Genomic DNA, 13,168 nt, shown 5'->3' on the forward strand with positions numbered 1-13,168 from the left:
ACATTATTTGGGTAAAACCCGGGTTAAACTGGCACAATACCATATGCAAGCAGGTATGATGATGTCATCAAATTTAAGAAGAAACTTGTATGAAGAACCAAGGACTAAGTAACAATGCTAAAGCGACCACATTCTGTTACATTATTTGGGTAAAACCAGGAGCAGCTGAGCTGAGCAGCGATGCAATTTAAAACTTGGATGGGAAAAAAAATAAAAATAATGCATTCTGATCAATACTTTGCCCTTGAGTAAAATGACACTTTAAAAATGTCAATAATGAAAATTCCAGAAATTCTTCAAACCAGAGAGTGCACCTCCATTAACAATAAATCAGAGCTGGGACGAGCGTCCTCAAACGCATCGGAAATAAAATAAACATCCAGAGACCACATTATTTTGATATATATGAAGTCTCTGGTGGAGGACCATGAACATCTGCAAGGCTGAAATAGCTCATCCACTTGGTCATTATTTACAGCACTTACCACAGGTAAAGTAAAGAGAAAAATGCAATTTTATGGTTCTGGTGGAAATATTAGTAATGAAGCAAAAAACAAAACAGAATACCAGGCAGTTTACATATAATACAGCTTGCATACAGTACACTTCTGCTTGACCCATGGCACATGTCGTCATTAGTCTGTAGACTATAGGACTGCTATATTTCATGTTTATTTCCTAGAGGTTGAGGGATATTTATGGTGTGCTATATATCATGAACCGTACTTGTGGATCCCAAGAGTACACCCAACCGGTAGTCAACCTACCACATTTTGTGGCTCATTGACTCCATCCAAAGGCTACATATTAAGCTGGTCATACTAATTAGATAAATGTTGGCCAACATCAATTTCAGCAGAAACAGTTGACCAAGTAATCTTTATGGGGCCTCCAGACTCTTCTCCAATGGCTGAGCATGTTTGTGTATGGAGGGTGCAGGAGACATAGCTGTTGGCCTAATAAGTGTTACTCTTGTCAACTTATGTCTCCTGTTGACTGTGCATGGGAACCCATCTCTCTACTGCCCCCTCCATTATAGCTTGCGTGAGATCAGAAACTCAAGTGTCCTCTACTGAATTTATATCTCCTATTCACTAATGACCATGATAGTACCTGTAAGGTCCCCTCTCTGCTGGGGACACAAGGCCACCAGGCTCAGTTTTTGAATATGGACAGCAGTGCACACTCATCGGTCAGGTATTATACAGGAATCAGACTGAAGAAGGTTGCAATAGGCCTCACATTTAGGACTAGAGGGTTTCCAGGTGCCTACCACTGGTATCCATAGTAGACAGCCACTGTTTTTTTTAAGTATTTGCTTTGGTCATTCACCAACAATTCATCTTTCAAAATCCTTGCTGTCTTGTTGTACCTCTGCTCTTCTTATTTCCCATCTTGGTACAGGTCATTATTGTACTGGGCTTGATCGTGAAATGGCAGATGATTGGCTGATGTTGGTGTTGACCAAGTTGTTGATGCACAAGCGGTCCATTTTACAGTTCATCTTTAGCTTGTCTGAGTCACATAGCATTCAACATCCAGTTAGGATCCCGTTAAATCTATTAAACTCCCACGCGTCTTCTAATTTTATTGACCACTGGTCATCACTGTGGTCTCCTTCATTGATAATCCTTAACCCTATAGTCTGAATTTCTAGAAAGCTATCCAAGACTCTCATACCTAAACACAACTAAACTTATGTAGAACAAGAGTGAAAGATTTCTTCATGCACAAACGGGTTGGCCCATGAACACCAATTATCACCGATGTATGATGGCTGGCAGTCCAACCACTAGGAACCCCACCGATCATTTGAGTCCCTTATGTGAATTAGAGCACATGGGTGACCACCACTTCATTCATTTCAATGGAATTGCCAAGTACATCAATCCCACAGAAGTTAACAAAACATTAATGGCACATGCACACCACCGCTGCCACTCACTCAGAGGGGGTCCCAGAGATTAGACCCTCAGTCATCATTCATTTGTCACTTATCCGGTGTACAAGTAATACAGTGATTCCTCAAGATGCAATGGCCTCAGGATACAATATTTTTCTGACCTATCGTAAGTTGAAACTAGACTCAACATACAGTGCCTCAGACTCAGATCCAACCAATCAAGGCCACTTGTCTGGAAAAATAGTTGTATTAGTTACTAATTAGCAGCTATTCCTGACTGTTATCTGTAAGGACTTGTTTCATCTGTTTTAGTTATTGGCTTATTGTTCTTAAATCTTCATTTTCTCTTATTTTGGATGACATTTGGGGGCTTTTAAACCAATTACTTCACTTACAATGGTTTCAACATACAGTACAGACCAAAAGTTTGGACACACCTTCTCATTCAAACAGTTTTCTTTATTTTCATGACTAGGAAAATTGTAGATTCACACTGAAGGCATCAAAACTATGAATTAACACATGTGGAATTATATACATAACAAACAAGTGTGAAACAACTGAAAATATGTCATATTCTAGGTTCTTCAAAGTAGCCACCTTTTGCTTTGATTACTGCTTTGCACACTCTTGGCATTCTCTTGATGAGCTTCAAGAGGTAGTCCCCTGAAATGGTTTTCACTTCACAGGTGTGCCCTGTCAGGTTTAATAAGTGGGATTTCTTGCCTTATAAATGGGGTTGGGACCATCAGTGGCGTTGAGGAGAAGTCAGGTGGATACACAGCTGATAGTCCTACTGAATAGACTGTTAGAATTTGTATTATGGCAAGAAAAAAGCAGCTAAGTAAAGAAAAACGAGTGGCCATCATTACTTTAAGAAATGAAGGTCAGTCAGTCAGCCGAAAAATTGGGAAAACTTTGAAAGTAAGGGCTATTTGACCATGAAGGAGTGTGATGGGGTGCTGCGCCAGATGACCTGGCCTCCACAGTCACCGGACCTGAACCCAATCGAGATGGTTTGGAGTAAGCTGGACCACAGAGTGAAGGCAAAAGGGCCAACAAGTGCTAAGCATCTCTGGGAACTCCTTCAAGACTGTTGGAAGACCATTTCAGGGGACTACCTCTTGAAGCTCATCAAGAGAATGCCAAGAGTGTGCAAAGCAGTAATCAAAGCAAAAGGTGGCTACTTTGAAGAACCTAGAATATGACATATTTTCAGTTGTTTCACACTTGTTTGTTATGTATATAATTTCACATGTGTTAATTCATAGTTTTGATGCCTTCATAGTCATGAAAATAAAGAAAACTCTTTGAATGAGAAGGTGTGTCCAAACTTTTGGTCTGTACTGTACGATGGTCGTCCTGGAACCAATTAATATTGTAACTTGAGGGACCGCTGTACATGCGGTTTGCGGGCCAACCTTTTAATGCTGAATAACAGACATGAAAAAATATTTCACAAAAACATATCCAGAAAATCATCCGTCCAATGCAATGTCACAGTCACAAATGTTTGGAAAGGACGGACTCCTTTTATCTGGAAACTGTGAACCCCAAATACTGAAATTTAAAGGGATATTATGACTTTGGCAAATAAATGTTATTCAGTGCTTAATGAAAAATTAAAACAATTCTCAATATACGTTCTGTAGCAATTCTTTGCAGGTTGCTTGCCTTCATTAAATTTCCATTGGATAAAAAGATTTTCTGTCACATGATGGGCATTTATTTGCTGAAACGGGAATGTCCATTTAAGTAGAATATGAGATGGGAGATTAATCAAAATTGGGGTAAAGGAAAACTGGAGGCATTTCCCATATCATCCAAACGATTGCAAATCGGACACTTCTAAAGTCATTTAAAGGGGTATCCCAATACAAAGACATACTTTGCCATGGCCATTGAATGGCTTAGAAAAATAAAAGAGCTTAAACGCAGCTTGGTCCCTAATGGTGAGTTTAAGTTTGTTTGTTTTGTTTCTTTTACCATTTGATGGCGATGGCAAAGTTATAACTATTTAAAGGGCATCTGTCAGCAGTTTTGCACCTATGACACTGGCTGACCTGTTACATGTGCACTTGGCAGCTGAAGGCATCTGTGTTGGTCCCATGTTCATATGTGCCCGCATTGCTGAGAAAAGTGATGTTATAAAACATGCAAATGAGCCTCTAGGAGCAACGGGGGAGTTAACGTTACACCTAGAGGTTCTGCAACTGACGCTCCCTCTGCACTTTGATAGACAGGGGCAACCGGGCAAGCAATGAAAATATCATCAGATCTGGCCCTGTCAATCAAAGTGCAGAGGGCATGTCATCTGTAGAGAGTGCTGAGCTTCTTCCAAGTGCAATGGCAACGCCCCCGTCGCTCCTACAGACTCATTTGCATATAATAAAACCTAATTTTTCTCAGCCATGCGGGCACATAGGAACATGGGACCAACACAGATGCCTTCAGCTGCCAAGTGCACATGTAACAGGTCAGCCCGTTTCAAAGGTGCAAAACTGCTGACAGATGCCCTTTAAGAAATGAAAGCTGCAGCCTTTCAATTGCAAAAGTTTTGATAAATCTCCCCCCTGTGAGTTTTCTACTAAGCAGTCACGTCAGGGAATTTGGACTCCATTCTGCGTATGGCTATGTTCACATCTGCACTGTGCCTTTCCACCAGGGGGTGAGTCAAGGTTTACATCACTTTTAACACTAAGGCCTTATGCACATGACCGTATTTTGTTTCCTTGTCCGTTCCGTTTTTTTTTGCTGATGGGATGAGGACCCATTCATTTCAATGGGTCCGCAAAAAATGCGGACAGCCGACCATGTGCTGTCCGCATCATTATGTCCGTTCCGTAGCCCCGCAAAAAAAATAGTACTATAGCATGTACTATTTTTTTCTAGTTTGCGGACAAGGATAGGCATTATTACAATGGGTCCGCAAAAATAACAGATCCGCCAAAAAAATGGATGCCATAGGGACGTCATACGCTTTTTTTTTTGCAGACCTCAAAACACATACGGTCGTGTGCATGAGGCCTAACACTAATGAAACATGCAGTATTATTCTTGCTACTGAAATGACAAAGCTCAATAAACCCTTACAGACCCCCCCCCCCCCCCTCAATATAAGCTAACAATGGATTTTGTATTGAATCCTGGAAGCCTGTGTGTACGGCGGCCTACAGATATGTATGGCGCATGCGCCGGAAGCTGTAATGGCGCATATGCCGAGGTCTAAGTTACACACACAAACTCCCAAATTTACATAAAAACAGATGCTGATGTCTAATAACAGTAGTCACTATAGAGTTCCTTCATGTTTAGACAAGATAACAAAAAAAAGAGCCCACGAACATTTGCAAAGGTTTAATTGCCTGTGACTTGCATCACGTCATTCATCTTGCCTACAAGTGTTTATACATATATGTGTAATTAGGTATAATTATACGACTCAGCGCAGACATTTGTATTAACTATCTGGCACATTTCAAGCTGGAAAGCGACTCTCACGGATGGCTTAGCCATCCATATCTTATTTTTACATGTACCCTTACCCATGTTCACGTAATCTCGGGCTATGTAGACACTGGTAACGATCGCTGCATTTCTAAAATACAGAACAGATGTCTACAGTGTGTATTCACATGCATTTATGTCAGGGCGTTAAAGAGGCTGGCTGGATTTCAAATACCCTATTGCACTACTCACAAAAAGTTAGGGATATTTGGCTTGTGGGTGAAATTTCAAGATGAACCTAACATGCGTCCTAACCTTTAGGCCTCTTTCAGACGGGCATCCCGGGTTCATTGCGGGGAAACCCACACAATTTTGATTTCGATTGCGTTGCATTGTTTCGTTTTTAAGGAGCGTGTGCAATGCGTTTTGATAAAAAAAACTGAATGTGGTACCCAGACCCGAACTTCTTCTTCACTGAAGTTCGGGTTTGGGTTCGGTGTTGTGTAGATATTATTTTCCCTTATAACATGGTTATAAGAGAAAATAATAGCATTCTTAATACAGAATGCTTAGTAAAATGTTGCTTGAGGGGTTAAAAAAATAAAAAAAATTAACTCACCTCATCCACTTGATCACGCAGCCGGCATCGTCTTCTTTCTTCTTCTTTGAGGACCTGCAAAAGGACCTTTGATGATGTCAGCGCAGGTCCTGCTGAATGAAGATAGAAGGTCCTTCATCAAGGATTACATCATCAAAGCTCCTTTTGCATGTCCTCAAAGAAGAAGAAAGAAGACGATGTCGGCTGTGCGATCAAGTGGATGAGGCAAGTTAATTTTTTATTTATTTTTTAACCCCTCAAGCAACATTTTACTAAGCATTCTGTATTCAGAATGCTATTATTTTCCTTTATAACCATGTTATAAGGGAAAATAATACAGTAAATTGACTTTAATCAATTTACTAACATCATCTCCTATCAACCACCATGCGTGAAAATCGCATTGCATCTGCACTTGTTTACGGATGATATACGATTTTCACGCAGCCCCATTCATTTCTATGGGGCCTGCGTTGCGTGAAAAACGCAGAATATAGAACATGCTGTGATTTTTAATGCAACGCACAAGTGATGCGTGAAAATCACCGCTCATATGCACAGCCCCATTGAATTGAATGGGTCCGGATTCAGTGCGGGTGCAATGCGTTCACCTCACGCATTGCACCCGCGCGGAATTCTCACCCGTGTGAAAGAAGCTTAAAAGGTGAACCTAATGTGACCTTCTCTAAACTTTTGAATGCACATGTCAAACTGTTTAATGTTGCAGTACTTTTTGCACAACTTGGGGGCTTAACAGCAAAAATTCACAACAGGTGTTTGATCCATGAATCCCCCTATACATTTCCTGGTTCAATTAGAATTGGTATTTAAAGAGTCCTCCTCATCATGCTGTTTACATTTTGACATCATGAGACCAAGACAACACCTAACAATTGATCACCAGTACCTCGCCATTGCGAGTCTTCAAGCAGGATGTTCTCAGTTGGAAGTGGCCACTGAACTTAGAGTGTCACAAAGTGTCATCAGCAGGATGGAACAAAGATACAGAGAGACTGGAAGAGTCATAAAAAGGCATAGAAGTGGACGTACTTTGGCCACATCCCATAGTGATGACCGCTTCATTGTGAACAATGCCCTGCGGAACCGAATAATGAATGCCACACAACTCCAGGCAGATTTAAGGGAGGTGAGAAGCACCCAAGTGTCATGTCAGACCATTCAAAACCATTTACATCAGAGTGGTCTGCATGCTAGATGACCTGCAAGGATACCTGACCACATCAGCAGGCACAGGAGTCATCGTCTTGCATGGGCCAGGGAGCATCTACGTTGGACGAGGGACTGTCATGGTATAATATCATTGTAGCGTGAACTTTTTACGTTTTCCATAAATTTTACCATAAAGCAAAATATCTCTAACTTTTTGTGAGTAGTGTAGTCTATAGATGGAAGTCTCTCATTTAGGAGAGGACACACGCTCTCAAATAGTAACACTCACCTGGACCTTAACTGCAGACTGATCACAATTCACTTAAACTTCTAGTAGGAATAAAAGAGCACATGGGGAATGCAAGTAGTCACTAAAACGGACATGTCTGGAGAGGGGACAGGTCCCTTTTTCAAGGCTTTGAATACCTTTGACATAAAATAACGATTATGTATATATAAATGCAAATTAGCACCCTTTCCAAAAGAAAAAAAGCTGTGCCACCTTCCAACAGGTGGAGCTAGAGGTGCAGCTTTCTTTTGGAAATAGAGCTAATTTGCATACCAATCTTCAGTCATTCGTTTTCAAACTCCCTGATATTCCATTTGTAACCTGCTCATATATTTAATCTTTTTTCAAGAGGATGTCTCCCTTCCACTGATACATGCTGGATGTGAGGTCTGTGTATCCAGGATGCTGCTGCCTTCATTAGCTCTCATGTATCAGCACAGCTTCACTTCACGCCTGATTTCCTCTTCTACAGCTCATGAGCGGTCTTATACAGCTGATTGGCGGGGGTCAGGGTCCAGCTGGATATTGTCCCCAAACCACCAGGAGTACCTGATCGATCAGCACTTGGTGGTGTCCTTAATTGCCTCAGCAGATGCCTTATTTTGCCCAAAACCTGCCTGAATTGCAGGTGGTATATGCAAATGAGCAGTTTGGAGTCAAGATGGTGGACATGTTGAGAAAAGAAGGCATGCTTGCTACATACAAATCCTGATCCTCCTGTCTTGACTGATGTCCCAGAGAAAAAGAAAGATCTCCGCTAGTCCTGCAGCAGTCACATGCCATTAAAGGGGTTGTCTCACCTCAGACATGGGGGACACATCGCTAGGATATGCCCCCAATGTCTGATAGATGCTGGTCCCGGTCTTTAGAAAGGAGCCCGCAAAGTGAAGGAAGGTGCACCGTGCATGAGTGGCCGTAATCCATTCATTCCTCCTATTTTTGAGCGGAGGAAATAAGAACACCTCCAGGTATAGGAGGAGCCAAACTGTCAGGTACTCCTGGTGGTTTGTAGGCCAATACCAGCAGATCACAACCTTTTAAAGGGGTTCTCCAGGATTTACATATTGATGACCTATCCTCAGGATATAAGATCAGCGGGTGTCCGACTCCCAGCACCCCCACCAATCAGCTGTCTGAGGAAGCAGCAGCACAGCGCTGGACCCTGTATAGCGGCTGTGCTTGGTATTGCAGCTTAGCCCCATTCGCTTGATTAGGACTGAGCTGCGCCTAGGCCACGTGACCGATGAACGTGATGTCACATAGCCTAGGAAGAGGCCTAAGTGCTCATGGGGCACCGCAACATCTTCGTACAGCGGATCGGCGGAGGTCCCGGGAGTCAGACTCCTATCCATCTCATATTAATAACCTATCAATATGCAAATCCCGGAAAACCACTTTTATGAAGACAAATATATCACCGAGTTCAAATACAGTAAGCTCCCACTAGTGGTGGCTTAAGGTGGACAGAATTTTCACAATGCCATTCATATCTATGCAGGGGATTTGGAGCTTTATTGCAGAAAAACTGGGTTTCGAATGTTATTAACTTATTTTCTAAGAAAAAAAATTGTGTTTCCAAGTCTAAGTACCCCCCCATGCCCGTGCCCCAATAGCAGGCGATGCTAGGGAGGCTCACCCCCATCGTGGCCTGCTATTGGCTGTTCCCCCCCTGTTGCCAGATGTTTTGATCAGGGCAACTGGAAGATGCAGTGCCGGCGGTGCAGGGATCCAGAATGAGGGGCCCGGGCATTGGGGTGTCATTATAGGGGTTCAAAAATGCACTTTTCTAACCATTTTACGCCTCGTTGTACAAAGGGGTGTGTCGTCACGGGAAAGGGGTGTGGCTTAAAGGTGTCCCATGCGCCAAATATAATAAAATCTCTCAACATCGATTGATAGATGCGGATATTACATTCTTCACATAATAAGCCCTCAAAGTGCAATATACTAAAAAGTAACACGTGTCTGGCTGCCACATCCACATCACACACTGAAGATGAAATTAGCAATTTTGTGCAGAGATGATGATAAAAATAACACAGAACGGTAGAAAAACTGAACTCTGGTACCAAGAGGGTTAAATCCACTTTGGCTACTGAAAGCGTGCCGCGCCTGGTATCCCGCGTGCTCATATTTAATAGCATTTGGACGCTGCGGATCCAAAGTGTCACCTTTCCCCTTATCTGGAATTTCTTTCTATCCCTTCGCACTTTGATGGGATCTGTGTTTTGATCGTCATATCTCTTCGGGGGTAGAAAACCGTCAGTGTGTGACATTTAGAAAGCAGAGATGCGAATTTCAGTCCCTGGCGCGCCAGCTTGTCGTACGTGGCGAGGTACAGGAGATGCTACACTGAGTTTGTGATGCTAAACAGGGACAACAGTAATTAAACAGTCATATGGCATGATAGCCTTTACTACAAACCATCGCGCGGCACGGCCATATGTGGATTCTGTTAAAAGCCAAACTCTTGTGCAATCTGTCAGCCCACACTGAAGTCACACATTCACTGACTTGTTGTTTGCAATCTCGAAATAACACAAGCTCCTTTCAACTCTAGTGATAAGGATGAGCAAGTGGCGAGGAAGGCGAATTCCGAGATGATGCGAGGAGCGAAAGCTAGGAGTAGATGTTTGAACACTTAAAGGGTATGTTCACCATTTTTACCCAACTAAAATGAGAAATAAAAGCAACTCTGCAAATCGTAAAAAACGGATCCTACCGTTTTGTGTATGCAGCACCTAGGTGGAGCAATGTATTTCCATGGTTACAGACTAGGAACACTCCTTGGGTAGTTGGATCCTGCAGTCACGTGCGACACTGTGTCCACTATTTAGCAAGAAGTGGGGGGCAGAGGGAGCGGACTAACACATGACAAAGGTGAAAGGTCAATAATCGCTCTGCTAAAGGTCGAGACCCCCAACGTGGTACTTGATCTGTCGTCCACGATGCAGTAGTCATTCTCCAGATCATGAGACTTTGAGGTGACGGACTAACACGTAACAAAGGTGGAAGGTCAATAATCACTCTGATATACAGTACAGACCAAAAGTTTGGACACACCTTCTCATTCAAAGAGTTTTCTTTATTTTCATGACTATGAAGGCATCAAAACTATGAATTAACACATGTGGAATTATATACATAACAAGTGTGAAACAACTGAAAATATGTCATATTCTAGGTTCTTCAAAGTAGCCACCTTTTGCTTTGATTACTGCTTTGCACACTCTTGGCATTCTCTTGATGAGCTTCAAGAGGTAGTCCCCTGAAATGGTCTTCCAACAGTCTTGAAGGAGTTCCCAGAGATGCTTAGCACTTGTTGGCCCTTTTGCCTTCACTCTGCGGTCCAGCTCACCCCAAACCATCGCGGTCCAGCTCACCCCAAACCATCTCGATTGGGTTCAGGTCCGGTGACTGTGGAGGCCAGGTCATCTGGCGCAGCACCCCATCACTCTCCTTCATGGTCAAATAGCCCTTACTTTCAAAGTTTTCCCAATTTTTCGGCTGACTGACTGACCTTCATTTCTTAAAGTAATGATGGCCGCTCGTTTTTCTGTACTCAGCTGCTTTTTTCTTGCCATAATACAAATTCTAACAGTCTATTCAGTAGGACTATCAGCTGTGTATCCACCTGACTTCTCCTCAACGCAACTGATGGTCCCAACCCCATTTATAAGGCAAGAAATCCCACTTATTAAACCTGACAGGGCACACCTGTGAAGTGAAGACCATTTCAGGGGACTACCTCTTGAAGCTCATCAAGAGAATGCCAAGAGTGTGCAAAGCAGTAATCAAAGCAAAATGTGGCTACTTTGAAGAACCTAGAATATGACATATTTTCAGTTGTTTCACACTTGTTTGTTATGTATATAATTCCACATGTGTTAATTCATAGTTTTGATGCCTTCAGTGTGAATCTACAATTTTCATAGTCATGGAAATAAAGAAAACTCTTTGAATGAGAAGGTGTGTCCAAACTTTTGGTCTGTACTGTAGGTCAGCACCCTCAACATGGCGTCCACGATGTAGGAGTCATTCTCCAGATCATGAGACTTTGAGGTGACGGACTAACACGTAACAAAGGTGAAAGGTCAATAATCACTCTGATATAGGTCAGCACCCCCCAACATGGTACTTGAACTGGCGTCCACGATGTAGGAGTCATTCTCCAGATCATGAGAGTCTCAGCAGCTGTATATAGTAGTGCCCATCCTCTGTATACATAAGACCTCCTTCTGCTGAAACCTATAATATCTCACAAATTATTATTACTTATACAGAGGACAGGGCAGATAATAACCATGCTCCATGGAGGCTATGAGGGTGTCAAGATCCAGAAGACAGACCAATTCTTGGCTGGAGCTAAACTGAAAAGTAAATTTTGAGGGTAGAGGATAACTGTTTGATTCTGGGGGTCTGACCACTGGGGCCCTCACCGATCGTGAGAATAGGGGTCCCATATTCCCAGTGCAAGCTATCTATGGAGTTTAAATCAACTGCCCTCAATTCAAAAATAGGAACCAGGACCACCATTCTCATGCCTGAAAAGGGTCCCAGTGGTCAGACCTCCATCACTCTACCCACTGGATAGGGGATAATATCGAAATAGAATACCCTTTGAACGATTCACATTACCTCAATGGTTTTCACTGGATATCCTCCTAAGGAGGCCCTAGTTTCCCATGTAATCATGCTGGCAGATGCCATTGCTGTTTCTTGCAAGTTGCTGAGTAATAAAATATCATTGTAATGGGGGTCTGGGTTGCTGTATAGCATCAATTCAAGAATGTGCTGAGCGACCATGGTAAATATGCATAGCACTGTTGTTACCAAATCTTCTTCAGTCTGATTCCTGTTTTCTATAAGGTTATTGCCACAGCCTGCGACATGCATGCTGCTGCGCACAGCACAGTCTGCAGCCTCTCCTGTGCCTTAAAACGGAATCCATGTTTCTTGCTTAAGGCATGTAAATGAAAACGAATGCAGTTACTTATTTTCATAACCGCTAATTATGGGCTGTCCCGACCACAGGATACCCCAAAATCAACTTTTCTAACAAAAAGAGCCAAACATATTTCATGTAACTACGGATTACAGACTATTCATACCACATAAAACCCACGTAATGAATATCTCACCTCTGGAGTAACATCTCTTGGAGCAAACCCAGTTCCTCCTGTTGTTAGGATCAGGTTAAGTTCTTTCTCATCGCACCAGTCTATTAATGATTCCTGGCAAAAGACATCAACGTCAGGAGGGTCATCTTATTGGAAAAGATGAAAGTGATGTAAACTGGGCATTTTCAGGTATGTTTCAGTCATAATGAGTACACATAGGTCAGCATGAAAGGCAATGATAACGGAAATAGATGCAAACGAGAAATTGCTAAAAAATGAATACACCCCCCCCAATCCATTCCCAGGAGCAACATTCCTGCCACGGTAAGTGCGAACTGCGCCATTCCTCTATTATTCCTGATAGAATTTATACATGACGTACATGCAGTTAGCAATGAAGGTGCAGATGGGTGTTAGACTGTGCAGGGAACCCCTCCCCGCCAACTGCTGACACTGGCAGCATTGACTGGATAATGTCAAACTGTGCAGGGTAACACCCAGCTGGACCTTTAATGAAAAATGCTGGCAATTAACCCATAAACAGCTAGTAGGAAAGGCACAAAATAAAGTTAGATGAAAAGACGCTCCGGAATTGTTATTAAGTAAAGAATATAAGTAGAAACTAAAACAGACATGTCCGG

General features: G+C 42.5%; 1 protein-coding gene across 13 annotated transcripts in view; it reads right to left on the minus strand.

The window, feature by feature from the left end:
- GPHN (gephyrin) overlaps positions 1 to 13,168 on the minus strand; it is a 268,675-nt gene that overhangs the window by 147,033 nt on the left and 108,474 nt on the right. For all 13 annotated transcript variants that reach the window (XM_040411337.1, XM_040411335.1, XM_040411331.1 and 10 more), the window contains exon 4: positions 12,549 to 12,641. In XM_040411337.1, coding sequence (XP_040267271.1) covers positions 12,549 to 12,641 — 93 coding nt within the window. The remainder of the gene's footprint in view (positions 1 to 12,548; positions 12,642 to 13,168) is intronic.

The sequence above is a fragment of the Bufo bufo genome, chromosome 11 (assembly GCF_905171765.1).
Source record: "Bufo bufo chromosome 11, aBufBuf1.1, whole genome shotgun sequence".
Taxonomy (NCBI): Eukaryota; Metazoa; Chordata; class Amphibia; order Anura; family Bufonidae; genus Bufo; species Bufo bufo.